This window comes from Micropterus dolomieu, linkage group LG21, assembly GCF_021292245.1.
Source record: "Micropterus dolomieu isolate WLL.071019.BEF.003 ecotype Adirondacks linkage group LG21, ASM2129224v1, whole genome shotgun sequence".
NCBI classification, from domain to species: Eukaryota; Metazoa; Chordata; class Actinopteri; order Centrarchiformes; family Centrarchidae; genus Micropterus; species Micropterus dolomieu.
In genome coordinates, this window is record NC_060170.1 from 9002162 (window position 1) to 9028705 (window position 26544).

The 26544-nt window shown below is 42.3% G+C and overlaps 1 protein-coding gene across 4 annotated transcripts in view; it reads right to left on the reverse strand.

The window, feature by feature from the left end:
• The window catches only part of wdfy3 (WD repeat and FYVE domain containing 3), a 108634-nt gene that overhangs the window by 15201 nt on the left and 66889 nt on the right, over positions 1–26544 (reverse strand). For 2 of the 4 annotated variants that reach the window (XM_046034057.1, XM_046034059.1), the window contains exons 19-46: positions 23044–23262; positions 22549–22730; positions 21316–21547; positions 20897–21057; positions 19435–19546; positions 18862–19052; positions 18481–18633; positions 18032–18105; positions 17706–17867; positions 17397–17491; positions 17089–17209; positions 16519–16736; positions 15349–15545; positions 14611–14745; positions 13715–13894; positions 12679–12912; positions 12261–12360; positions 11578–11738; positions 7770–7999; positions 7105–7214; positions 6679–6861; positions 5646–5803; positions 5129–5206; positions 4573–4803; positions 1901–2069; positions 1614–1777; positions 634–782; positions 61–181 (exon numbers count right to left, since the gene is read on the reverse strand). In XM_046034057.1, the coding sequence (XP_045890013.1) occupies positions 61–181; positions 634–782; positions 1614–1777; positions 1901–2069; positions 4573–4803; positions 5129–5206; positions 5646–5803; positions 6679–6861; positions 7105–7214; positions 7770–7999; positions 11578–11738; positions 12261–12360; positions 12679–12912; positions 13715–13894; positions 14611–14745; positions 15349–15545; positions 16519–16736; positions 17089–17209; positions 17397–17491; positions 17706–17867; positions 18032–18105; positions 18481–18633; positions 18862–19052; positions 19435–19546; positions 20897–21057; positions 21316–21547; positions 22549–22730; positions 23044–23262 (4520 nt within the window). Of the gene's footprint in view, positions 1–60; positions 182–633; positions 783–1613; positions 1778–1900; positions 2070–4572; positions 4804–5128; positions 5207–5645; positions 5804–6678; positions 6862–7104; positions 7215–7769; positions 8000–11577; positions 11739–12260; positions 12361–12678; positions 12913–13714; positions 13895–14610; positions 14746–15348; positions 15546–16518; positions 16737–17088; positions 17210–17396; positions 17492–17705; positions 17868–18031; positions 18106–18480; positions 18634–18861; positions 19053–19434; positions 19547–20896; positions 21058–21315; positions 21548–22548; positions 22734–23043; positions 23263–26544 lie in introns of all 4 variants that reach the window. The other 2 variants (XM_046034058.1, XM_046034056.1) reach the window with 2 other exon arrangements.

The following is a 26544-nucleotide window of genomic DNA, read 5'->3' on the forward strand; positions in this document are numbered from 1 at the left end:
TGTGTGTGTGTGTGTGTGTGTGTGTGTGTGTGTGTGTGTGTGTAATGCATGCATACTGACCTGCAGTAGGTAGCGTCTCTTGTGCACCTCCTTGATGTCTTCATAAGCAAAGATGCTGCAGGTTCTCTTCAGCTGGCTCTGTCCTTGTCTCGCTCCTCTCGGGATGATGGCCTCATGCAAACTGGACACAGACAACAGACATTCATGCAGTTATGCGTCAGCTCAGTTCTACATTAAATGTTACCCATAAAACACTTTCAGCAACAGCTCCTTTCAGCCCTCGAAGACAACATGTTTTGACTGTATAGCATTATTAAATCAAAGAGGCATCTGTCGGTTATTTTCACGTTGTGTCTCAAAGGAAAAGACAGAGTGAGTTCCTTAAAGATAAGCGTGTCATATCTCTGCTGAGTTTCACAACGCATGCTCCATCAGCAGCATTACATCATCCTGGCAGCAGAAACTCCCACTGCAGCGTACAGAGGAATGATGTCATCTTTTATTCAGGGAAGGAAAGTACAGCAACTGTGTGATCATGTATTCAGGTTAATTATCCAGCCCTCGTGTAAAGTCGGGATTCTCCTGGTGTCAAGACCTTGATGTTAAGTGACAGATACAGAGGCCTGGACCTACTTTGGGGGCAGGGTGTCGATGTCCCTGATCTCCCTGGACACGGTCATGGTGTAGCCGTCGATGACGTAGAAGTGCTCTTTCCCAAACAGCAGCAGACCCTCGCTGGTGTCCAGACCCTGCACCCTGGCACAGCGGTACATGTGTTGAATCTGGAAAAGTTAATGTAAGAAAGTGTTAATTACCTAAAGTTTAGAGAAAGCAGTTCTCTCATGAGTCAGACTTTGCTCCAGGCACAAATCTGTGAAGAAGAATAACTGCGTTGGGCGATGTGCTTCCCCTTACTCTTCTGGAGAAATGGCCTTTAGCAAAGGATTCGATCCCTAGGTGCTGCAGTTGAGCTGCTCAGCGGTCATCAGAAAGCCTGTAGCAGTACTCAATTAAAAGGGCTGGTGTGTGCCCAAATACTTTTGTGAATAAGGCAATGTAGAAAATAAACGTCACTCAGAAATTTAAGTTAAGTGATAAGGCTTTATGATTTTAGCACTTTTGCAGTTTTCTCCCAACTTCTGGAAAAACTGACAGCACAGACTGTGAGCCATTGCTGAAGGAAGGTAGCACTATGCCATAAAACTGATAAAAGAATGATGATATAAAATGAATACTTGTACTGTGCAATGACAAAGTTAAAAAAAATAAGGTTATAACACTGATACAGTTCTACACAAATAAACTGAATACATTTTCCATACAATTAAAAATATTAACCTTAAGAAAGTATTGTTTATAGCACTGGAATCTAATTTTAGCCTCTTGCACAAAATTGGACTTTGTTTGATTGTTATGTACTTTTGCTTGTGGTGGTGGGTGGCACCTTAGGTGTGAGAGAACTGGGTTCAATTCCCCACTAGTTGTTCCAGAGGCGTGTGACCTCTGACATAAATAGCAATTGTAAGTCGCTTTGGATAAAAGCATCAGCTAAATGAATATATGAAATGAAATGAATGCTGGTCCAGTCTTATGTTAGTGTTTCCCTTTCTGACCTTCTCTCCCTCCTCCAGGAGGCGCAGCAGAGACGTGTTGTCGGTCCTCTGCTCCTCCTCAGGGCCTCCTGACTCTAACAGCTGCTCCTGAAGCTGCTCCTGACTGTCCTCGTCTGCACCGTCCGCTGTGGAGCGAGACCTCTTCAGAGGAGCCTTCACCAGGCCTGATGAGCAGAGCACAGCAACGTGTTAGAGAGGGCTATCAGGTAAAGTAACACTCAAGATAGTGTGTCACACACATGTAGAAGAAAACCAAGTTCTAGGAAAGTCTCTGGTTGTCTCTGTACCTTTGACTCTTGCGATGGTGTCCTCTCCATGTTCGGGCTCATGCTGTGTCGTCTCGCCCTCGGTGTTGTGCTCCACAGAGTGCTGGTACATGCCGGGGTTTCCAGACAGCAAACGCACGTAGTATTCTTTACTGTCGTAGCTGATGGCTCGCCGGTAACGGAGAGGCTTCTGGAGTGGAAGGGGGGGGGGGCAAGAAACGAGAAGTAGATGAGGTAGTTGTTTTGTAAATACCAGTTTGCACTGTGTGTTTGTCAAACAACAGACTCAATTCCTGAGAGGGAAATGCCTTTTGCTTGGGAAGGGTGGCATCGCTTTAAGATTATCATATTCCAGAAAAGTTTGCTAGTGTATCGTTACTAAATAAATGCTACCACTGCATAGACACCTAAGTAGACATTTTCTAGAAGCAGTGCAGTAACATCAGAATTACAAAATTATAAAATGTCAGTCATGGTTTTATCATAGGATGTTCATTCTTATACTAGGACCTACAAACATGTGAGGTCCACACCATCACAACAACACCTGAGGTTCTGAGATTATGGTAATTATCACCAGCCTCATCTGGATCACCAATTATCTGGTGCATATGTAGAAATGTCTATTGTGCAGAATCTAGGGTGCATTTAATTAAATACTGGAGGAAAACAACTTCAAAGTCAAAGCAAAATACAAGTAATGGGTCAGCTGAACATAAACATGCTCACATGCAAATGTACATGTATACACAACCAAACACATCAAAAACAGCCCAGTGAAATTAACCCATTTCCCATATCTGGCAAAGCATCATCGCTCAACACCTTTAAGCACACATAACACAGAGTGGGGTTTTAAACAGGAAGGCCGTGAACTCAACACAACAAACGCACAAGTCCAAGTTTGTACTGCACAGTTGCAGAAAAATCAGGACCAGGCTTTAAATCAAAAGTGAACCACACGGGGCAGAAAACCGCTGCAACAACAGGACTGACATGTTGCTTCTACTGTCAGTTCACAGAGAGCACTGCAGCAGCAGCAGCTTTCAGATCAATAGGATTCTGTCTGTTACTGTCATGCAGTCACACCAGGCATCAACAGGAGCTCAATTATTTTATCCTGAGGACTTCAGGAAGCTACCTGGGAACGGTCAAGGACCCCAGCCAGGGCTGAGGGTACCAGGGGCACCAGAGGGGGGGGGCACGGCTAGAGAATGTAAAAAGAGGGAGGATAAGGGTGTTTTAATATCAGTTAAGAAGCCTGCTGACTTATTTGTACAGTCAGTGCAGCAGAGATTAGCACTACAAAGGCCATCTCGTCCAGTGATACTGAATTTTACATATTTCCATCTATATCACATTTTCCTTTTTTGGTAATTCTTAAAATAGCCACTAAAAAACTAGAACCAAATTTTTTTCTTTTAAATAATAATAAAAACAAAAGTATCTATATGTATTTTTTCCTCAAAACTCAACAAGAATTATGGGGCAGATTCTTCAAGAATTCGCAAGTGTTTATAGAGTGAAGTTGAAACCCATGACACCTCTTTCAACCACTGCCACTTTGAGCAATACTCAAAGACCAAGTTGAGCAAACGGCTAGTAATGATATTCAGGCACAAGTGTTTGACTTTGTCAAACGCCCTGCAGCTACTCCCTGAGCACTAATACATTATGTATTAAGATTAGGCCTGGGGGGTGTTAATTATACTTGGTCCATTTAAGGGGCCATGAGCCAGAAATTTCTCCCTAGAAGGGTTCTGAGTCTATTCATGAAGCGTTCATGAACTCTTCCAATTCCACCAAGCACATATTAAATTATGTGATGAATCCAGGGTGACGGGGACATTCCCAGTGTATTAGGATTTTAACATTTCTTTAATCACTTTTGGCTACTTGTATTGTTGGTAATCTTCAATCTTCCAATGAGTAAATGCACCAGTTACATGCCTTGTGTTGTGTTTTTAAGAGTGTGAAATTAATACAAACTTAAATGGATGTGCCTGTGAGCTACCTGTCTTATCTTTTGTATCTTCCTAACCAAATAAATCATTGTGGGGTAAAGAGAGGCACCCGTTGGGAAACAGAGAGGGGGGATTATTTGTAGAGAAAACAAAGCTAAGTGTGTCTCGGCCGTGCCAGGAAAAAGAGCCACTGGCTGCTGGTGTCACTTCCTCACATGACACAGACGGGCTCGTCCAAGAGCTCTATTTCAGGAGAGCTATTCTTACAAGTACACTGTGTTTTATTAAAAATATTTAAAGTACATTTCTATTTCTATTAAGGATAAGAAGTATTTTAAATATGGGTGTTTGTGCCAGTAAATCCACTACTTCACATATCATCCATCACTTGCTTGAGTTCTGCCATTATTATCGAACATGATTATTCCACATGTGTCACACAAATACTGCGTATTGGTACGTCTACCGTTAATGGCCCTGTGAATGTGCTTCTTGCACTTTTTTGGTGGATTTATTGGTTATTTATTGCTTGCTAGAAAAGTTATGCTGGACGAGGCCATCAGCTAAATGTATAAAATGTAGACAGACTAGAAACCTCTTTCTGTCGCCCTCACTGTTAAAAATATTGAGAAGGTGAAGAAACAGAGACAAATATGGAAAAGTTCATGTTAGCTAGAAATGCTGTAGTGGATCACGGGAGCATATTAATCCAGATTTAAAGCTCAGTACCTGTGTTGAGTTGGTGTTGGGCTCCATCTCAGGGATGTATGGGTAGTGGATATAAAACATGTCATTGCGGACCATCTTCTTCCTCATCCGGCAGGGGCCCTCCGTCATCTCCAGCATAAACTTGTCCAGGTGGGAGCCGATGGGTGGGCCCCAAAGGCCCCGTTCACGCAGCAGCTCGTATTCTATGGACGCCCACTCCTCAGTCACGTACTTGAGGGCGTTCTGCTGCCGCTGGGAGATGAGAGGGGTGGATGAGGTGTGAGTGGTGAGTCACTTTAAAAATGTTGCTATAAATTACACTTGCTGTCACAACTGCTACACCAGTCTGTGAAAATGTTCCTGTACTGTGTTTTTTTCTCTAGTTTCCTGCCCTGCAGTAACGTCCTGACTACACTGTTACATAACAGTCCGTTGTTTTTTTTCCTGCAGCTGGTTTCATACTCTAACTGTTGTATAACAAGCTTGAATTCTTTGTGCGCTCACTGTGATTGGTAAATTTAAAGAAAGTTATATCTGTTTCATTCTATCCATGGAGTCATGATGCAAAGTGTGGTACCTCTTGATGTTCTTTGTACTGCATTGCCACCAGGTCTCGAACAACAGCTATATGTGTGAACATCCACTGGAAAGTCTCCTGTTGATCAGAAACACAAGATTGTAACTAGTGATAGACTGATTAATCGTGCCGATAACTGGCATTTTCAGATAATTGGCATTGGCCAATACCTGCAGTCACGAGGCTGATATATCATTCTAAATGACCGCAGATCTACTTGCAAATGATAACTGGCTAGCGTTAAATATATATCGTTATACTGAGGATGATGCAGTTGAATGACGTCACTTCTAACTGTACTCCACTCTCCGTTAAATAACAGACACCTTGTGAAATCTACAGCAAAACCTAATTTTCTATTTCATTAATACAAATTCCATCTAAAACAACAAGTTACTAGCTAAAATAAACATGTATATTAGATTATACTCTCATGTGATAACGACATTTTACATTTCTTTCCCTATAATATATTACATACAGCCGTGCAGCGAGTGTTGGCTGTTTTTCGGTGTACCTGTGCAGACAGGCTGTTCTTGTTAAGGCAGTTCTCCTTCTTGTTGCGGCGGACGCCTGTCAGCTTGGAGAGGCCGAAGCCGCTGCTGACTCTGGACAGCTTGGACTGGGTCGCCGGTGCCACTGCCTCACCACGACTGATACACTTCTTCTCATGGACTGAACAGCAGAAAAGAGAGCAGAGAAATCAGTGCATTAATTTATTTTTTATTTTTTACCACTAAGCCATCTGAACAGTCCACACTTTCAAGCAAGATAAAGCACATGTGAGATGCTGACAAAAGAAATACATCATGTTGTGAATGTTTTGCATAACAGTGCATCAGTGGAAGAAAAACTGCCAAACAAAGCACATGTAATTCTGAATTTGGCACTTTGGATTTTGGATTTTTCTTCTAGATTTTGGTCACCAGCACAATACGACGAGAAATACATTTATTTTGGTGCTCAAAGCATTTAAATATTGCATTTTAAAAAACTCGACAGAAACATCTCTTTCCAGAAACTGAGTCTTTTTTACTCTATAATAATCTACAGAAGTCTCAACCGTTTTCATCTGAACTATTAGTCCCAAGAATCCAGAAAACAAATTTTACTTTATTGCAAAAATTTGAGAAAACTTAAAACACCTGAGAACTTAACAATATCTGGTTACCTGCCAAAGTTTTGACTTAGTCTGGTGAACCAGACGCTTTGGCAGGAGGCTGGTAGTAATTCACCACTCTGCTTACATCAGCGAAAGTACAACACTGATGAAGTGAGGAAGAGGGAGAGAGAGAGAAAGAAACAGCAGGAAGGAGAGCACATCAGCAATAATATGCCGTACTGGCAAGGCTACCGTATTTCCTTTGCAAAACAACAAGAGGAGCTCCCAAATACTTTATCTAATCATATAAATCTGGATAAGGCACAAACGAGGAAAAAAAAGGATACCACAAACAGGAAATGTTGAACTAGTGTGTACTAAGTGTGTGCGTGTGTGTGTGTGTGTGTGTGTGTGTGTGTGTGTGAGCGAATGTGTTTCCCGGTCTCACCCAAGTGGTTCTGCCAGCTCTTCAGGGCCGGTTCTTCCAATGCGGGCCGGGCCGTGGCGATGTCCACGTGGCCTCTGTCGTTGCAGGGCAGAGACACTTTGAAGATGTCCTCGAGCATCTGACGCTTGCTGTGCATCAGCTCCGTCCACACCCGGTTCACTGCCTTCAGCAGCAGCTGCCGGCCTGCAGAGGGAGGACAAACAATCACTCTCATATTTGAGAGAAATAGGCCTTTTGTGTACGTAGAGAAAGTCTTAGATTTTTGAGTTTAGCTCATGATGAATGGGGGCAAAAACAAAAGTGTTGTGTTTATAATTTTGAAAGGTGAACCAGCTGATACAGACGTTGTACAAGAAAATCTCAACACCAGACACAGGAGCAGGGTTCACTAGGTTTACTTTCCACACATATTTAACAATGTCTCACCCTCGCTGACGTCGTGGCTGTGTGTGGCGTCAGCCTCGTTCTCCGTGGGCATCATGACATGCCAGGTTGTCATCCTGGCCTCCGCCTCCAAACCGAAGCCCTCCACACTACTGTAGAGACAAACACAGAGTGACTTTCAGTGCCAACCTGCCAGGTGGTGGGGGGGTCACAGGGAGGGTTAGATTGTTTGGCTCCTCTGCAGCATGTCAGTCTGCTCTCTGTAGTTTTACACTGTGTTGTGTTATATTGCATAGTGTCCCCAGCATGGTAGGAAACTCAGTCTCTCCCCCACCTGCTGATGTTTTGGAAAATGCCACACACACACAAAATGACTTGCCACAATTACATTCAACTGTGTTTCTAAGTTTTAGTTTTACATTCCTTAAGAGGCAGAGCTGCTCAGAAATAATCTCACTGAGTTAAACCAGATGGAGCCGAAGAACTTGGTATAACTATTAAACAAAATATGATTAAACACTAATCCATGTCTATAAACATGATGTCTGCCCAATGCTTGTTTTTTAAGGATAAAAAATGCTGTCATAATCAAAAATAAGACTTTTAGGACATTGTATGGCCTTAATCTCTGACCTTTTAAGATGTTTTTAAGATCTGCGGTTAGCCTGCTACTGACCCTCCACCAGACAAGCCTTTTGTCGCCTTACCTCCCGCTGTGCAAGCAGATAAAGCAGTGAGCCAGGCAGGCCACAAAGTCCTGGTCGTGGTTGCCGGGCCCGAGCACCAGGTTGCGGTTGACGGTCAGGACCCGCAGGGCGTCTAACAGGGCCACCTGCTGTGCTACAGTCTTGTGGGGTCGACAGAGCTGGTAGAGCACCGTCCGGTTCAGACAGTGGTAGATAGTGTCGAGGGAAAGACCCTGGGAACGCCTCTTAGACTGGAGGAGGAGGAGAGGGAAGAAAAGAAATGGTTAGGTTAGGGGGGGAAAGTATTTTCGTATAAGAAAGTGCTAAAATAAGAGAAAAGTGAAAAATACAGCTGAAGAAAAGAGATTTGGCATGTTGGTTCTTTAGTTAGGTGGCTGTGCTCTGGATATGGATAAAGCCGCTGTGGAAATATTTCAGAAAGAAGATTTGCTTGAGCAACCAGGGCTGAACTGGGTTAAGCAGTTAGAGGATTATGACTGTAGTTTTGTTATTCTAGTGCTGTTTTAGTGTCTGAGCAGAGAACTGCTCATAGTGGGGGAAAAAACAACAACAAGGAAGCAAACACTCAAACAAAACTGCTAATGTTACTTGTAAAAATGTGTTTATAGTCAATGTCCTACTGCTTGTATATTATACTGTGCTTGCACCACACATTAAGTTAAGTAACAAAGAATCATGCCGTAATCCTGCTTGAGATACAAAAGACGCTACTGAAGAACGGCGAATGGATGTTGCCACGTTGCATCGTCATGTTACTACAGTTGCTGAAAACAGACGAACAGTGCTACAGAGCTCGTTTCTTTCTCCTTCTACTTGTGGTAGAATTCAGACACTGCAGACACTCATCACTGTGTTGAATATTTACATTACAAGAAGAAGAAGAAGAAGTAGTAATAATATACTGCAGGGGTCTGCAAATAAGTTTTGCATCAGAACAATATTTTCAACCATTACATCGTGGATGAGAATTTAAGCCATGCATCCGCATGTTGGTTAGTTAGCTCAGTTGTTAAAGCGTAGGACTCACAACACAAGAGTTGAGGGATCAAGTTTTTTTTTCCCCCTCTCTTCAACAAATGGATTCTGCAGCCAATGTTGGGCTGTTTCAGTGTTTGATCCTCATCCATCAACCTACAGACGCTGCAATTTCCCGGTGTCTCCAGGCAGATCGCGTTTTCTGACGGCTCTTTCAGAGGTGAGTCAAGCAGGCTACAGACTCTTTTAATGTCGTTCAGAATTTTTCAAAGTAAAAAAAAAAGTAGCGGGCCAGATATTATTGCTGGCGGCAGTTCTGGCGATGGTCCATAATCAAAGAGAGAACGAATGTGTTTCCCTTGTCAATGTTTGTATAAACTTTATCTAATGTGTGGTTTGTAATGGACTGTGGTACAGAAACAGTGACAATGTTTCACATTCTTGGCTTACATTTTCCACGTCATCTGTCAGTGGCCAAGTCACAATAACATATGGTTTTACTGAATAAGTAAGTAAATATAATTTCTTAATAAATATTCCTAAAGAAAACTCATTTCTTGACTGGCCACTCTCTGCTGTCTCAGAAGAGACACCTTTTGTGCTGTTGTCAGCCAGCGTAACTGTCCTACGCTCTTTGAAAGATTAGGGGGCAGTGGTAGACTGGATAGATGGTTGCAAATCACAACCCTCGCCACTAGATGCCACTAAATCTTACACACTGAACCTTTAATACCTCACATTGACGTGCTTTAGGTTGTACACACCTTTAGTAGTGTCTTGCAAGCATATACTGCACGGACTGGGTACTTAAATTTGAAGTAAATTTAATGAAATGAAAAGTAAATACATTTTGACTCCCACTGCAAACCTCAGCATGACATGGCCACTGATGACACTGGGGATATTTCCAAGATACATTATGGTTTAATAAAATGAATTTCAGACCATATTCTCATAATCTTCTCACTTGCGCAGTAGTGTGTATAGAAAGCAATGTATAAGAAGTAGTAATACAAAGTCCACACATGTCTTCACTTGAAAGAAGTCTCTGCTTGGTTAGCTCCGCTGTTGCTTTGCTTTCCGTCTCCAGGGCTGCAGACCTGTTGGAGGTTCACCTCTGCTTTGTGGCTTTTGTTTCCTTTTCCTTTGTTTTTACAGGACAGCATCCATGCAGCACACATTGCTTTGATTATTTTGCTGTAAATCAGAGGTCACCAATAGGCGGACCGCGGTCCTCTCCGGACCCCCGACCTACAGCTGAATTACAACCTTGTTAAGGAGTGTTTCTATTTTAACCCGCGCAGCTTCTCGAGCATTTACTGTACTGGTTTACACAGGAAACTCAAAGACCAATCGCATGTGCTCCAATCGTCTCATGTGATGCTGCTCAGCCAATCAAATCTGTGCATTCCGATAAGCATTGCGAGTCGAGTTTGTGAGCGAGATACACCGCAGACGTTTTGGAAACACTCAGGGAGAGAGGAGACGAAAGAGAAAAGAAATTTCACATGGCTTTTAATCAAGACTGTACAAATTTTTATATGTACATTCTTCCCACGGGCAGTTTAACACCAAAATATCTCATATATCTCCAATCCTAGCTGGCAGGACAAGCTAGAGCTCACGTTTCTCACTGAACAAGAAAAAGTAGGAAGTTGGTAGCTACATAAGAGGGAATGAAAGAGAAGAGGAGCCATTAGAACTGTTCATTTGTTAAGATGTGTTGAGTGTTTGTTTTAAAATTGGTTGAGATAGCACTTCATCACTCAAACTACACTTTTTATTTCATTTTTTACTGAAATGAAGCACTTTATTTTACTTAAATTTAGAATTTATAATAAGAGTAGTTATTAGCCTATTTATTATCCCGCCAGTTTTATGTGAAAACTGAATATTAATGAAATATTTTCAGTTGTTGACTAAAAACGTGTTGATACAACTATATGTCATGGCACTGAATGATAGCGCAAATTAGTCGTTTTGATGTTCCGGGCCTTTGCTTCGGGAAATGTTCTCTAACCTCTCTAATCCACTTCTAATTGAAAACTCCTGCTGTAAATAAATGACTTTGTTCTTCAGTATAGCCATGTGCCTCACTGTGCCTAAGAGCTGAACTGTGGTAACACATATATACAGACACATAACAAATACACACCTGTCAGTCAGTCAGGCCTTTAATGCAGCCATAACAGCCATATCATTTCATTTCAATTTCATTTTGCCTTCACTGGCTAAAATGAGTTAGTGAGACCTGCAGTCAGATGGATGCTGTTTATCTAATTTAATCCTGAGTGTGTTCACTGGTCCCATTAACTGGAAGAAGACTAACAGAGGGACTGTTTTATTTCTCCATCCAGTGCAGGCAGAATACAGATGCCGTCTGTCTGCCCCTGGCTGATCTGACAAAGCATGCTGATTACAAGAAGCATTTTGCTGGGTGTGATAAGTTTGTTTAGTATGATTTGACTCTGGCACATAGCCAAACATCAGTTCTACTGTAAATGCAGTTACGCCTTTTAGCCTCTAGCATGCACTTTTGCATCTGTAACCACACCCAACAACGATGTCACCGGATCCTGGAGTCTAAATCCGAGTCACACACTACATTACAGTTTGGAATCTATGACAGCTGTGGCTAACGCTGTCTTGAATTTTTTTTCTGAGCTTGATAACTTGGTGTGCACAAAGGTTGTAATTACGACCTACCAGCAGGACATTTTCACCTGCCTCAACACAATGTGGCATTGTCATTTGTAAATACTTTTATCTCAAGTGCCTCGATGTGTTTGTCGGTGAAATAGAAATACTTTTTCATTAATCTGTCCATTCATACCTGTCCTATGAGCTGCACGATGAAGTCCACCACCAGCTTGGAGTCCTTGTTGAACATCCCCTGCCACAGTTTGTCCACCACCCGCTGGGTGAAGTAGAAGACGTTGTTGACCAGAATCTGATAACTGCCACCGCTGCTGAGGGGCAGAGAGGCATCTTCACCTGAATGGAGCAGAGCAACAGGAGAGGCAGTTACATATATTAGTTGCCATTTACAATGTCTCTTTTGTTACATTTATCCTAAATATGATACTGCAGGATTTTTTATCTGACGGTAGAATCTCATTACTAAGCAAATGTGAGTGTTTCTTTACTGGGTAGCCAGCAATTTCCTACTCATTCCTTCTTAAAGGTGCTGCAGACTGTGACTTGCTGACTCATGATGCAACAATCAAAGCATCTCACAGAGCCAAGAAATGGGTCCAGACCGTTTCTGCCTCATCATCAGCTATTTTTTTTTACAGCCACTGGCCAAAAACTGATCAATTAAGTGGCGGGTTTGTCTTCTCTTCTCACCACTGTGTCAGGGAGCAAACCTTTAAGGTGAGATGAAACATCAGTGAACTGCATGAGTAAATTATTTAGAGGTTCATGTTTATCCTAAAACTAGAGATTACTGGAAAACAATGAAAAGGTCTGGTGTGGCATGTAAACTATAAACGGGGTGGAGGACTTTGTTCTGACCTAGAAGAACATCAGCAGCCAGAAGGTGCTCCATGACGCCGTCCAGGATGTTGGACTGAAACTCCTTCTGCTGAGTTCTGGTGGAGCGCTCCGGGGAGGCCTAGTACCAGAAAACAGACAAACACATTTATGACCATAACTTTTTAAGAGTTATGATGGTTAAACAAGTTTGTGGGTATGCTCTCATCTGAATTCAGTCTGCTACAGTATTGGCTGGTCTTTAGTACCAAGAAAATAGTGTTTAATAGCTGTAATAGCGTGCTTTTATTAATCAAATGAGAGAAAACTTGCAGGTGATTTTTCGTTAATTAAGGTTCCACTATTGACAATATTTTTTAAATTCTGCTCCGTACTAAAATTACAGTCAGTATAGTCTGTTGTTGACTTGGCGACACCTCCACCCTGGTTCTCTCCTCACCTCCAGCAGCAGGTCAATGATGGGCGTCTGTTTGCTGGCCGGGGTCATGCAGAGGTTGTCCATGATCAGGACCCTCATGAAGTCAAAGACGTACTTTTTGGCTGGGTGGTTGGTGAGAGACGTCTTGGAGCCCACGTTACAGTATTCAGACTGGCTGCGGTTCATACCCGAGTCCCCAGCGAAGGCCTTGAACTCCTCAGTGGGAGAACCCGTCTCGTCGTCCAAATCACTGACCTGAAATGGATGATAAGCAAAAAAAACAAAAAACAATTTATAAATAGTTTTATTAGAGACATTTCTTTATTTATAAATATACTAAGGCTACACAAAAAAAAAAAGGAAAATACTATCAAAATCGCAGTAGGTGCAATTTTTTGATGAAAAATTTGTGACAAAGCAGCATTATAATGAAGTACTATAGTGCTGCAGAGATGCCCCGCCTACAAATGTTGTTCTCCAGATGTAAGAAAACATGTTTCTAACAAAATGTCACATCATCATGAGTGATGATCCACTAATCGAGAATCATATCATATCGCAAAGTTCACAATATGATTTTTTTATACCATATCGTGTGGCCATAGAATATACAATTATCTTATTAAGTTAACAGTCGGAAAAAACATTTGTACTTGAAACTGCAGCAGTAAAGGTTACAGTGCCAAAAGGTGATTCCAAAGGGGAAATTAATTACAGCTTTTACTGCCTAATAGGCAAGAACCACAATATAGCTACAGTGGGTTAATGAGGTTACTGATCAATCCATGTGATTAGTTGCTGTGGTGATGAGATTTTTTGCTTTTAAACCCCATTTCAGCACCATTCTCTCAATCTTGGAACAAAACCTCCTCATGCCTTTGGCTCTTGAAAGAATTACGACAAGAGATTTGTGTATAAGAAGGTAAGGTATTAAAGTTGCTGCATTTCCTTGTAGTCACCAGTAAATATTATCATGATGGATATCCTGTTGCTTCTTCACCTGTGCACAATTTAATTTGGCTTCAGATTCACTTCGGGGAAAAATGTACAGCCTTACCATCTCAGAGTAGGGCCTGATGTTGAAAGGGAAGACAGATGCTGCCAGGGCACAGAGAAAGTCAGGACTGTGCCACATTGGCGCCAGGTCAGGCACGTTGTGGTAAAGATACCTAAAGAACTGCATGAGGGTGACCGGGTACTCCCTCAGCCAGGAACCTTCCTCCTCTGATTGCCACGGCTGGAAAGCGACACAAAAAGCAAAAACAAATCAAGCGCTGAATAAATCTTTCGGTTTCATTCAAACCTTATATTTAGAAGCATTGGAAGTGCTAGGTTTTCAGATCATAAATTTTAGACTGCTTTGGAAAATCTAAAGGACGTGGGACTCGTTCAGCAGCATGAGTGAGGCACTTAGTTCCCAGGAGGTCGAGTGAAGCTTCTCAGCAACCAGCAGCGAGAACTGTGCGATTCACTGTGAAACTCCCGGGTGTGAGCTTGAGTATGAGGATGAAGACAGCATGTGCGCAGAATCATTTTTGTTGGATTAATGGATCTTAAAAAGACACCTTTAAAGAATCCAGGCAGCAACTGCAGGGAAATCCCACATAAGAAAACACTTAAAAAGGACTGATGAACATGACGTCTCACGACATAAGCTCTCTGTGTAGGAGTGTTCACAAGTAATCTGCTTTTGGGAAAAGGTGTTCAATTCAATTAGTCAAATAATAGGTTAACAGATTACTCTTAAGCCTAACTATGCAATTAGAATATTGATCTTAAAGGCATTTTGTCCTCAAGAAATTAAACGTAATAATTCTGTAAATTCTGTTGATGGAATAAGGGGACTCTCGCTGGCAGCTGAAATATGATTTCTATTAGAAAAAGAGAAACTAGTTTACAAAAATCAAGCTTTACATGTTTTTTTTATAACGTAGGCTGAGCAGCGGTTCTCACCAGGTTGAGCATGCTGCGCAGCATGGCCAGCAGCAGGAAGGCAGCCTCGGTGGATACATTGTGGATGGAGGCAACTACTGTCGCACTGGAGGCCGGCATGCCAAAGATGAACGTCCAGATGGAGTCCAGGTCAAACTGAAAAGACAAGCACACACACTGGGGTAATATACACACTAAATAGTATTATATGTGACTACACTTGAACAACCTGCATTTGTTTTCTTGTACTTTGTTGTAATTCATGCCAGATAAAAGTGGGCAAAGTAACAGCTGCTGCAAGCGTAAATTACCCTCAATATTAGGGATGACCGCGAATAGTCGAAGATTCGATGCTTCAGTGTGTGGAGCCTGATTCAACCGTTAATCTCACTGTCGAAGCTTCGCAGCGGAACGAGGATAACACTCAGACTCTGATGGCTACTAAGCTCTTACAGACCATTATGCTGGCAAATATGACTACTCCAAATTTCAGTATATGCTTCAAATCTAGCAAATGTCCCCATTTTTCGCTGAATCCCTCCCCAAGAAGAATTATTTTGAAAAATTAAGTTTATTTGGAGGAGAAAGAAATTAAATCTATCTTAAAGACATTAAAGTTCAATATTTAAGTTTCATATACACAGATTTTAGAGAAAAAAAGATGAAAAGTTGCAATCATTTGTTCAGTAAAATTGAGATCAAAAGCAAGCTGAGCAGATGCATTAATATTAGTAGAAGAAAAAGGTTGGGTATACTAACATGTACCTGCAGGCTGTCTGGCAGCTCGGTGACTGGCTGCTGCAGGAACAACGCCATGAGCAGGAAGTAGAGCTCCGGCACGTTGGTGTGTTTAGGCAACAGTGTCTGCATTACAGGGAATCCTGGGAAGTGGCAAGCGTCCCGGTTGATCTCCCGCACTGTGGAGCGCCCGCCGGCACTGCGGCCCACGTTGAAGCCTAAAGACGGGGGTTGGAGCGTTAAGGAAGGTGGGGACTAAATGCAACCTCTGACTAAGGCACCTACTGGCAACTCGGAATACAGCTTTTGTACATGGTTTGGGATTAAATGGGGTTTATCAAGGAGGTGGTTATAGTAATAACCGAGGACTGTAATCTTCTAACTGAACTCATCAGGCGGGATTTAAATTGGAAACTGAGCACTAACAAAATAACTTACAACATAAGGATTTGGTTGAGCTGCTTCACAAACTCCTAATCTGAATAAAACTTATGGACTTCAACCTGATAGCACACATTCTGACAATGCTACAGCAGAGGACGCTCTGTTAGGCCATGTCACTACTAAGCGTGGTTGTCATAAGCAAGGTCACTGGTTCTCAACCTGCAGGTTGGTAAGATTATATTGGTCAGGTTGTAACATAGTTTTAAGGAAGTATGAAAGTAAGTAAGAAAAATAATACAAAGGTGTGAGTATATTCTTTGTTTATGTCATAAATGTGTTTAAATTGGACTTGAAAGGACTTGCAAAGAGAAAATAAAGATCATCAGATCAAGGCAAAAGTTTACAATAATGCAAGTTTAAACCTGCACATACTTAAAAAGACAAACTGATGAGGTTGAAAACCATTGAGCTCAGGAGGGACTATGGTCGCAGCAGCAGGAAGTGCAGGGAGGCAAAAAATGAAAGGACAAACCCCTGGCAGTGCGCCGCACAAACTGTGCAGCTTTCTGTTTACTGAACGAAGGCCAGCTCCGACGGAAAGCGTTGCCAGAGTGAGGAGAGGCGTCTGCTGAGCCATATAACAACACACACTGCACATTATTACTGCATACTCCTGACTCTTGTCGGAGGGAACGTCAGTGTTCAAGTTCAAAGAATTTAATTTAAACATCAGTTCGAGCAGTTTTTGTTTAAATTAACTGTCGCCACGATGGTCATCATGACGCCACCCGAGGCTCGTGCGCTCACCCAGCACTGTGCCGATCTTATTGGTCAGGACAGAGTCGGTGTGGTCCAGCCAGCCTCCACCACACAGCCCCTCCTTGAAGCGGTTCAGGATGGACTGGTTGGAGAGCAGCACCACCAGGATCCACAGGGCTGCCGTGACCGTGCTCGAGTGAAGATGTTCCTCCATGAACATCAAGAGCCAATCAAAGCCCAGCGTCCGCACCAGCTCCTCACATGCCCTGCAGGGGGAGACAGAGAGCAAATGGCGTAAAACTACAGCCAACGTTATTGCTATAACTGCTTATATGCAGTCTGAGTTAAGGACTCAACCTTGCACAAGGGGCACGCGCTCTTAGAACCATCTAAGACTCCTTTTGGTGTTAGCTTTCTAATTAATGGCTGCAGACTGAGCAAAGTTAAAGGTTAAGCAGACAAAACAGCGCAGCTTTGCTTTAGTGGTGAAAATGTCTCCAGGAAATTCACATTACACATTTGATATTATTGTGAATGTCACATTTAGCAAACACTAATGGCTGGTTTTGTTATTCTGCTTTCAGGATAAGCAGATATGGAATGAGACTTTTGTCTTACTGGGCGTTGACAGAGCATTTCTCTTTGGTGGTGAAGAGCAGTCTGAGCAGGTTGTCCAGCAGTCGGTTTCTTAGAAGAATGAGGTTGGCTGACAGGAGACCGCCGAAATCATCATCATTACCTGGAAACACAAGGAAACCGTCCCATCAGTTATTTATTCTACTGGCAAAAACAGGCTGGCACGGCTAAGACCTGAACATATATTTATCTATTTTACAAGCCAAAACTGGACTAAAAACGCCTGCTTTTGTATTTACCAGCATTTGGCCACATAAACAAGAATCTTACTGTATTAAATTTATTCTTACCTCCATCGATCTTCTCCTCATTACTGATTTCCATGACGACAAACTTCTCACAAACAGCAAATGTGGGAAGAGTAGAGGAGATGAACTGGCCAAACCTGTGAGGTGAAACACAAAAAGGAACGTTTTTGTTTGTGTTTCTGTTTTGCATTCTCCTTTTTTTAGTGTCAACACACAGTAAAAACTAAATAATTCATGCACAGCTTCCCCACTTCTTGTATTTTACATATTCCATCATAACTTTATCCTGCGTGAGTGAAATGTACAACAAGTTTACTCCTTGCGGATAGGTACGTCTGAACATGTGTTTACCGCAGCAGATCATATGGGTTGGGGAAGCCCTGCAGCAGCAGACTGAGCACGTTGCTGATGGCAGCTACAGTCGGCTGGGACAGCGAGGTGTCTCTCAAGGTCAGCAGCAGTCTGGGGATCAGCTGAAACTCCCTCAGCAGTTTGGCATTTTTTGCCGCCTCACTGTTCAATACAGAGCGTGGTACACACAGTTAGATCAGAGTTTAGCTTCTTTGCTGAGATTAAATCAAAAACTAAACAATTGCGCCAAATAACTTCTTCAGTCGAATAATTGCTATTTAATCATTTATTCAGAGCAAATCCCAAAGAAAACTTTTGACACTTGCCTGGATTCTGTCAGCAGTTCGATGAAGTGCTCAAACAGAGACAGATGGAGTTCGTAGGGAGCGTGGAGCCAGACCTGAGGAGCAGAAGGAGCAAACTGAGACCTCTGCGACACAAGTCGTGTTTGGCACCTCAATCTACTGGCAAGGACAGGTGGCATCTTGGCACAGAGTGGCCCAGTTTCTTAAAGGTTCAACAACCATGTAGAAAACTTTTCTTCTCATCAGGTCACAGCAGCCAGTATATCCCAAAATATACCTGCAACTCTCACTGTTCATCAGCCAGATAAGGGTTTAAGTGGAACAAGATGCTTATGGCTGGTCTGCTGACAAAATGGCAGACTGAAGTTCTTTCATCTGCTGGACTGCAATAATCTGTAGAATCTAATTAATTGATTTCGTACAGCATCTACTGGCTTCGTATTTTCATTTGTCAGCACAAACCCCCTCACCTCAAAGTCACAGAGCAGGTCCTGGAAGGCGGTGGAGTTTGGAATGATGGAGGTCTCGTGGCCGCTGTCAACTGTTCCCACCAGAGAGAAGGTGAGGTGGAGGATGTGGCTGTTGAGCAGCGATCGCTTCTTCTTCAGCAGCATAGCCAACAGCTGCAAGTGATGGACAACAGCAAAAACCACTTTAACCATCATATTTTATTGCATTAATGTCACATTATGTTTCTGTTTTTTCATTGTACAAATTTTTTTTTAAGCACACCAAGCCCATATTAATCAACTAATGAGCTTTTGTTTACCTGCTATTTTCAGACAAAAGCAAAATTCTGAATTTCAGAACTTGTTATGTGACCAGCATTAAAATGTAGAATTGTATCTAACCTGGTAGCCTTTAATGCGCTCCATCTCTTTACTGGCCAACGGGTTGCTTTTTACAACACACACCAAAGCTTTGACAGCTGCATACAGCCCCTCCACATCTGACGCCATGGCAACCAGGCCCAAGATGGCGGCCGCCCCACCCACATACTGCAGGTTGGTGGCCACAGGTTTGGGCACAAACGCACGGACCCCTGAGGGGGTAAAAAAAAGAAAAAGGAAAGGTGTGTTTTCCTTCAGTGAAGCTGCAGTATAAATATGACAGTATCAAGCGACATCCATGAGCTTCTTCTCACACTGTAACTGCAGTAAAAAGGATTAACAAGTTTCATTCAAACAAGGGCCATAAATCATGCTAAAAGGGCTCAAGAATAAAATACTAATTTTGATATTTTTCTAGACACAACAGTTTAATGGACATAACAAGGTAAGATATTTTTCTAGTAAGGAATCCGGTTCTGACAAGCAGTAGAATACCGTACAGAACCAATCCCATGAGACCATGAGCAATATCAGCAATATTGTTTAAAACAGGAGGGTTGCTGGTATTGTGGGTTGTTTCACAGACATGTTTACCTAAATATCCAATGACTCCGGCTCCAATGGTACGAGCTGGTCCATTGAGGTGGCCGGCAGCGTTATGGATCAGCTTGACCGGAGTGGCATTTTCATGAGAGGACACAGTGAGCTAAAGAGGGAGGGAAGAGATTATGGAAAGAAGGGGGCATAAGAATTTAGCAGTGAAAGCTGCCGTCTTCTCTGAACTTTCTCAAATGCTTTTATTCAGTCAGTAAGAGTGAAATATGGGACAACTTTAGCAAGTCAGGAGGAAAAGAAAGAGGCTCTGTATGAAAATGCTGTATTTATGGAGCTTTATTGATTAATTTTAACGTGATGGCCAATTTAGAAAGTGAAAAGGGTCTTTATGAGGCATCTTCCTAGCTTTAATGAGAAGTGATAATGTTAGTTTGCTTTTTTTTCTAAAACAAAACTGCTGCCTCCGCACTTCTTTGCCGTTTGCTTCCTATGAGTCACCGTGAGCAGAGGCTTAGCAGGGAGAGCAGAGCAGGATGGGAAATAGCTTGACAGGTGGGGAGAGAGATAAGGGTGGAGTCGGGAGCTCATTTGGAGCTCAAAAATACACTTTTGGTGGGATAAAAGGATGGTGCGTTAGTCACTATAAATGCATTTATATGTATTATATCCAGTATATTCTCTTGAGGAGCGAGTTTGACCTTTGCCAATATGCAGTGTGCACCTTCATGTGTGTCTGTATATGCTAACATTTATAAATAGAGAGTGAGCAATAGAAACCTCCACAACATTTTTATGTGCGCATTTATTATTTAAGATATACATCTTTCTTCTCTGCACACCTTGCTAAAGGTCTGCATTGAAAAAAAATCGCTGCACTCTGCACTGTGGCTGAGGGAAAGAGCCGTTTCTGTTTTCACTCAGATATGAAGTAATGAAAGTCAGTAAGTTCACAGCACTCAGTCAGACTCCAGCCTCCTCACTAAAAGTTAAGAAAAAGTACATTTGCTACCGAAAACAAGTGTTCCCAACATTTGAAATTGATTTTCAGGAAAGCAAAAATAAATAAATCTACAAAAGCTACCCATGTTTTTGCACTCTGAAGAAGAATGAACTTTCAGTTATGTCTCCAATGTCTTAAATCTTAAATACAACTCAATATATCTTACAGTATATTTGAAAATAAACCAAATAATTCCCATTTAAGAAAATAACTCTTAAGTATAAAAAAACAGCCCTTTGAAGTGGAGCCAGCATACGTTTCACCAATAATTCTATCTTAGCTCTGCATAGCAAACACTTATTATCCCTTTTTTTTAAAGCCATTGTGTGTAGAATTTGTGTTGTTATTTAATGATTAGGTGAATGTTGCTCCAGTCTATATGTTGCCTTATCACCTCAGTGATTTAACTTTTTCAGTCTCAATACTTGCTTTTGACAAGTTCCCAAAGAACACAATCCTAGCATGGTGACTGTCATTCTACTGAGCAGTGGTGTGTCTGACCTGTTTGGCGATGGCTTTGCTGTCCAGTTTGTTGTAGACTTTCCGGATCTTGGCCACAGTGAGAGTAGAGACAGACAGTGCATAGAGGCTGAAGGACACCTTCTCCTCTGGAACCAAAGCCACTGGGGAGGCAGGTGCTACCTCTGTCTTTGAGTCTTTACCTGGGACAATAAAAAGACAGACGAGGGAGGTATGAAAGTGTGTTTTGGGGGAGTGGCTTTGGCGCGAGGCCTAAAGGGAGGGGGGTGGATTTTTTTGGCTGGACACTTTTAAAATCCATCTGTCCCTTGCTAGTTTCTCCAGCGTCACCTACGGCTTTAGAGATGAGAATTGATGAGTAAACTATACAAGGCAGCACAAGAGGGCAGAGGCTTTTATGGAACACCACACCGTAAGATGAAACCAAGAGGACCACTCACAGGGCAGGTAGACGGCCTGGAAGCTGCCTACGTAGTTGGGTCCCAGTTCATAGATGGCAGCGACGCTGGTGGCAGGCAGGACCTCCTCCAGGAAGTGGCTGGGTCCCAGACGCCACACCAGGCTGGAGAGCTGGCGCTGGGCTGGCGGCGTCCCCACATATCCGTACACAGTGCTCAACACAGGAGGGTTGGTGGAGCCGGAGCCGCCTGGCGCACTGTGGATGTAGTGAAGCTGGAGGAGAGGGAAGGGGAGGTAGGGGTGCAGATGAGTAATTTCTACTAGGAGTATCACATTCAGAAATAGTACCTGAAGCTCTCAGCCACACAGTGATCTGAGCATTTTATCATAATTGGATCAGAAGGAGGACATATTGGAGTAACTGCAGAATAATAAGAGCAATCCAATAATAATAATAATCATCCAAAAGCATTCCTAGCATTGTACATTATTCATAAATCAGTTTGAGGGCTGATTAAGTCATTAACGGAAGCTCTCTTTGATGTTGTTATTAGCTAATTCTTTATTTTGCTATGAAGGGATCCTTAAGAGACTTTATACACAGAAAAATTCTGTGCTTTAAAGACACCCATTCACAAAAAACCACAACACTCTTACATGCACACAATACACATAGGATACATATGACCAGCTTGTTGTTTCCTGTGTGACGACCTCAGCAGGAAATGAAGCTGTTGTTATCAGTGTTGCTGGAGGGAAGCTGAGACTTGCGGTCTGCCAAAACCGTGTCGCTGCTCTGCTCTCCAATCTCAGGGGAATCTAAAGTCACTAAACCACAAGCCACATCACAGTCTGCTGACTGCTGTGCTGCAAGGCAACTGTTGAAACCCCGGTTTAGGAATGTCTTTCGGCAGCTTCTTCTTTATCTAAATCGTGGTCAGTTTTCAAAACATTTTGCGCTAACTGTAAGATATCTGTATTCCCTATCAAAGCGGTACTGATTCCACTTACTTACTCGCTTGCTGTTGCTATCATCTATATCAGAAGTGTGCCACCCAACCAAAGTTTGTGGATGGGTAGAGTCTACACGGCCACTCACTCTCAGTTGCTCTATTTGGTAGTCACGTTGTATATAATTGACTGTTGATCAGACACATTTTCTTAAGTTTCAGGAATCTGTGATATGCCCTTTTCACTTGTTTTGCCGTGTAGCCCGAGAAAGACTTTTTCTGAGATGTGGTGCACGCATGATCTCATTCAGTCCATAACTTTACCTTGACGGTGTTGATAAGCTGGCCGTCGATGTACAGCGTGGCCATGCTGTTCTTCAGCATGCCTTTGCTCATGACCAGCACCAGGTGGTGCCACTGGCCCTCAGCGATCAGCTCCCCGCAGCGGAAACGAGCGCAGCAGGGCAGGATCTCATAGAAGGAGGCTTCTTCACTCGACTCGTCCGCTGCTTGATGAGGGGAGGAAGAGGGAAGCAAGGGGGCAATGTCGATGAGTCAGAGGGCTTGGACGGATGTAAAAACGTTAACTCTGGGTTAGTGACTGAAACCCCACAAGGGACAGCTTTCTAAGGTACTTTAGATATGCAGACTTCTCCCACTTTACCACCCGCCTGTTCCTGTTACTCTGTCCCAAACCCACCAATATTAATAAGGAAATACTTTTGTTTGATATATTGGACATCATTTGGTGTAAAGAAAAAGAAACACAATCTGATGCAATAAATGAAACAGGTTGTTCAACTTTACTGCTGTACTCACAGTAGGTCTGCAGCAGCTCCTCCTTGGTGGAGACTGTGAGCGAGCGATCTTTGGCAGACAGCACAACTGCCAGGCAGACATAGTGCTGCTCTGAGGACGTGGCCCGACGGACAATGGTCAGCAGGCGCACCGGGTGGGCCTGAGGGGCTGTGCTGAAACGCTCCACGCAGAACCAGGTGGAGTAGCTTAGGCCTGACGGAGGAGGGAACAAGCGCTCCCCTGGAGGTGAAAGAAAAAACGAGGAGGTGCAATTTTCTTTAATATTTTAAGTACAGCCTATTCTGTATCATTGTCTATTTAGCACAAAACGTCCTACACTGGATTTTAGGAAATGATGCACAAAATTTGCTCTGCGATTTCCAAAACAACATGAACTTACCCGACTGAGGTACAACCTAAATTTTGCTACTGCAACACTGAACAGTGCAAAATAAGACACACACATTCGTTCTCTCTACATATTTACCTGCAGGTCCATTGACGTGTACACTAAATTGGGTTTCCACCATTTGAAGGCTCTCTGAAGAAGTTTTCCCTATGGGACATTTTCATTTATTTACAGAGAAATGGTCGTTTCTGGAAAGATTTGATTTTACAGCCCTGTTTGCTGAAACACAGTCTGAATTATTTTGTGTAATATAGTCACTCTCAATTTGTCTTAATGTTATTAATGATCTTGAAAATTATGTTTACTTTTTGCTTTTGAGGTGGAATACATCAGTGAGCCCCTTGGGTCACCTTATCTCACCTGTACAAATTAGTTTTCACCAGTCATTCATCATTTTTCTGGCTTTTCAGTGTATTTTGCACAATCATTTCGCTTCAGTGATTTATCTCTGGCAAACCATGCTAAATGATGTCAAGTTAATTTATTCAATATAGCTTCTTGTCAGACACAACTGCGGAACAATACATTTGAGCGTATAGGAAGGATCTGAACTCAGCCTTCAGGGCAGAATTAGGCAGACAATATCTTGTGCTGCCATCAAGAAAAAATAGCTAAAAATACGGAGCCATGTCAAAATAAGTGACACTATATTGGACTGAGCTGCTAAACCTGATGGCAGAAATGAACCTCACGGTATTGCAGACTGGCAGGATCAGGCTGTCACTCAACAGGTTATCAGACTGGACCAAATTTGAATTAGCCAGAATACCCCAATTCCCTCTCTGCTAGCACAACACCATCACCTGCTCGGAGCCAAATGATCAAGGATTGATTTTTATATTTGGCCTTACTGGAGGAGAGACCCAACTACAAGCTAAATGCAAGCACACTGGTACCATTATTATTTCTTAGCTGTGGAGCTGACCATGGACTCTTAGGACTTGGATTACAGGAAAATAAGTTTATAATGTTGCAGTGGACCTGCAGCAAGAACAAAGACACTGTGATGAAAACTGGCTTAAAGGAACACATCTATTTCTTATGTTTATCAGTTTGCAGATGGCTGATACAACAAAGGTGCTATGACTTCCTGAGCAGACAGAGATATTTTGATGAATGAGCTTCTTGATGATGTCATCCAAAGATATGGGTCAGACAGGAGGGGGATAGCAGAGGGAAGCAGGAAAGGAAGGAGGAGGGGAAGTCCGGAGATTGAGACAAATGAGGCAAAAAAAGGGAGAGGAGGGTAAAGAGACAATAGGGAGAGGAATGGGGGGGAAAGAAAAAAAATATAAAGTAGGAATAAGAAAGGGACGGAGGCAGAAAGACAAAAAAGGATTGAGGGTTGGAGAATAAGATGAGCGATAAAAAGGACGGAGAAAAGGGAAATGTGAGTGACAGGGAAAAAATGAGGGAGGTCTATAAATAGTGTTGGGCGACTGGCTGGAGAACACAAGAGGAGGACGTGGGGTGGATGAGTACAGAGGGAGTGGGTGAATAGGCTAACAGATGGAGAAATGATAGTAATGTATGAGTGAATGAGGAGGGGGATCGATTAATAATAGGAGAGCAGAGGGGAGGAAAGGAGAGGAGAAGAGAGCTTCATAAATACTAAATGAAGTTACAGACTAGAAAATCAACCATAACGTCATAGCGACGTATGTAAAACCTCTAACGGTAAAACTGTGTTTTTAATGGTGCATTTTCTAACAAACAGGTTTGTTTTAAACACACTATATAACCAGTTGGCAATAAACTAAAGGCCCAAGGACAGACGAGGGTTGCAACTGCAGATATGAATCTAAGTACCATTGAGAGAGCTGAAACCTGAAAGCTGAAGATCAGAGCGGCTGCTTGTTTGGGTTTTGGGTGTTGTAATTTATTTTTGCATGAAGACATCAGAAAAATATACTCTTTGTGGGTGAGATGAAGAAATCCTGAACCCAAAGAAGAAAGAAAGAAAGAAAGTGAAAATCAAGATGACAAACAGGAACGCAGGTGAACTGGGGGAAACCAACAGAAGTCATCAGGAAGATGGTGTACACACACACACCAGTACAGATGTAATGAGCCAAACACAATGATGTGAGTGGTGTGTGCGGCAAAATGTGCATGCAAGTGTTCAAAGATGTATATCACGTGTTTGATGTCTTTTATGTGTGTGTGTTTCATGTGGGATGTGCAGCAGGAAGACAAATGAAGACTTCAATCATCAATCAACAAAAATGTTTTTATCTCGTAATCATTTCTGAAACAATGATGGAATATGTTAATACCATGGGGGAAAGAAAAACTTATTTCGCCAACTAACAGTTTGTTGTCTTTCAAACTGTCTGGTGAGGCGACAACAATGTAAGAGAAATTGGCTGTTGTTGGTGGTTAAATCCCACTCTGTTATTAAAATATTTGTCATGGTTATGTAATGTTCTCCCTTTTGAAGAAAATGAAAAGCCAAGTTAAATTCAAAAAACAAATCAACAAGTCACATTTTAACACCATGTCACTGGTAAACATCAATTCAAAATGCTTCTAACAGGGGGATCCTGTACCCGGGGTTTAACATTGTTTATGGGCTATTTAGTAGTTTTCCCTTAATGGATACTAGCAATAACTTATGATTCTCTACTGGTGGGTCATACTCTGCGTCTATTATGAGTGGATCACCAGCGTGTGTATTTGTGTGTGTCAATGTCATCAAAAAAGAAAAACATATTTTGAAGAGCATTCCATTTCTGTATTTCTGGCACAGTCCTTTTATTTTGAAGGGCTGTGTCACAGCTAGCGTCTGTTGGGCATGTGACCCCCCTGAAGAGCTAGCGCCATAATATGGCCAAGTGTACGCCGGCCTGGTTTGAATGTTACTTTTCTTCTGTTTATCCTTTTCAACAAAGCAAATGTTTTACTGCTATATTATTTTTATTCTCTGGTCTATTCACATGCGTGAAAATAAAAAAAACAGATGCCTGAATTAACTGATTTATTTTATTAATTTAGATTTAAGTCTCACCTGGACTTTGTTTATTTTTGTATAAGAGTGACAAGTTAGCCTAAAGTGTAGCTCATGACAGGAAAGGACTTTTCGCTCATGGCAAGTAGCTAGCTTGGTGGGCTAC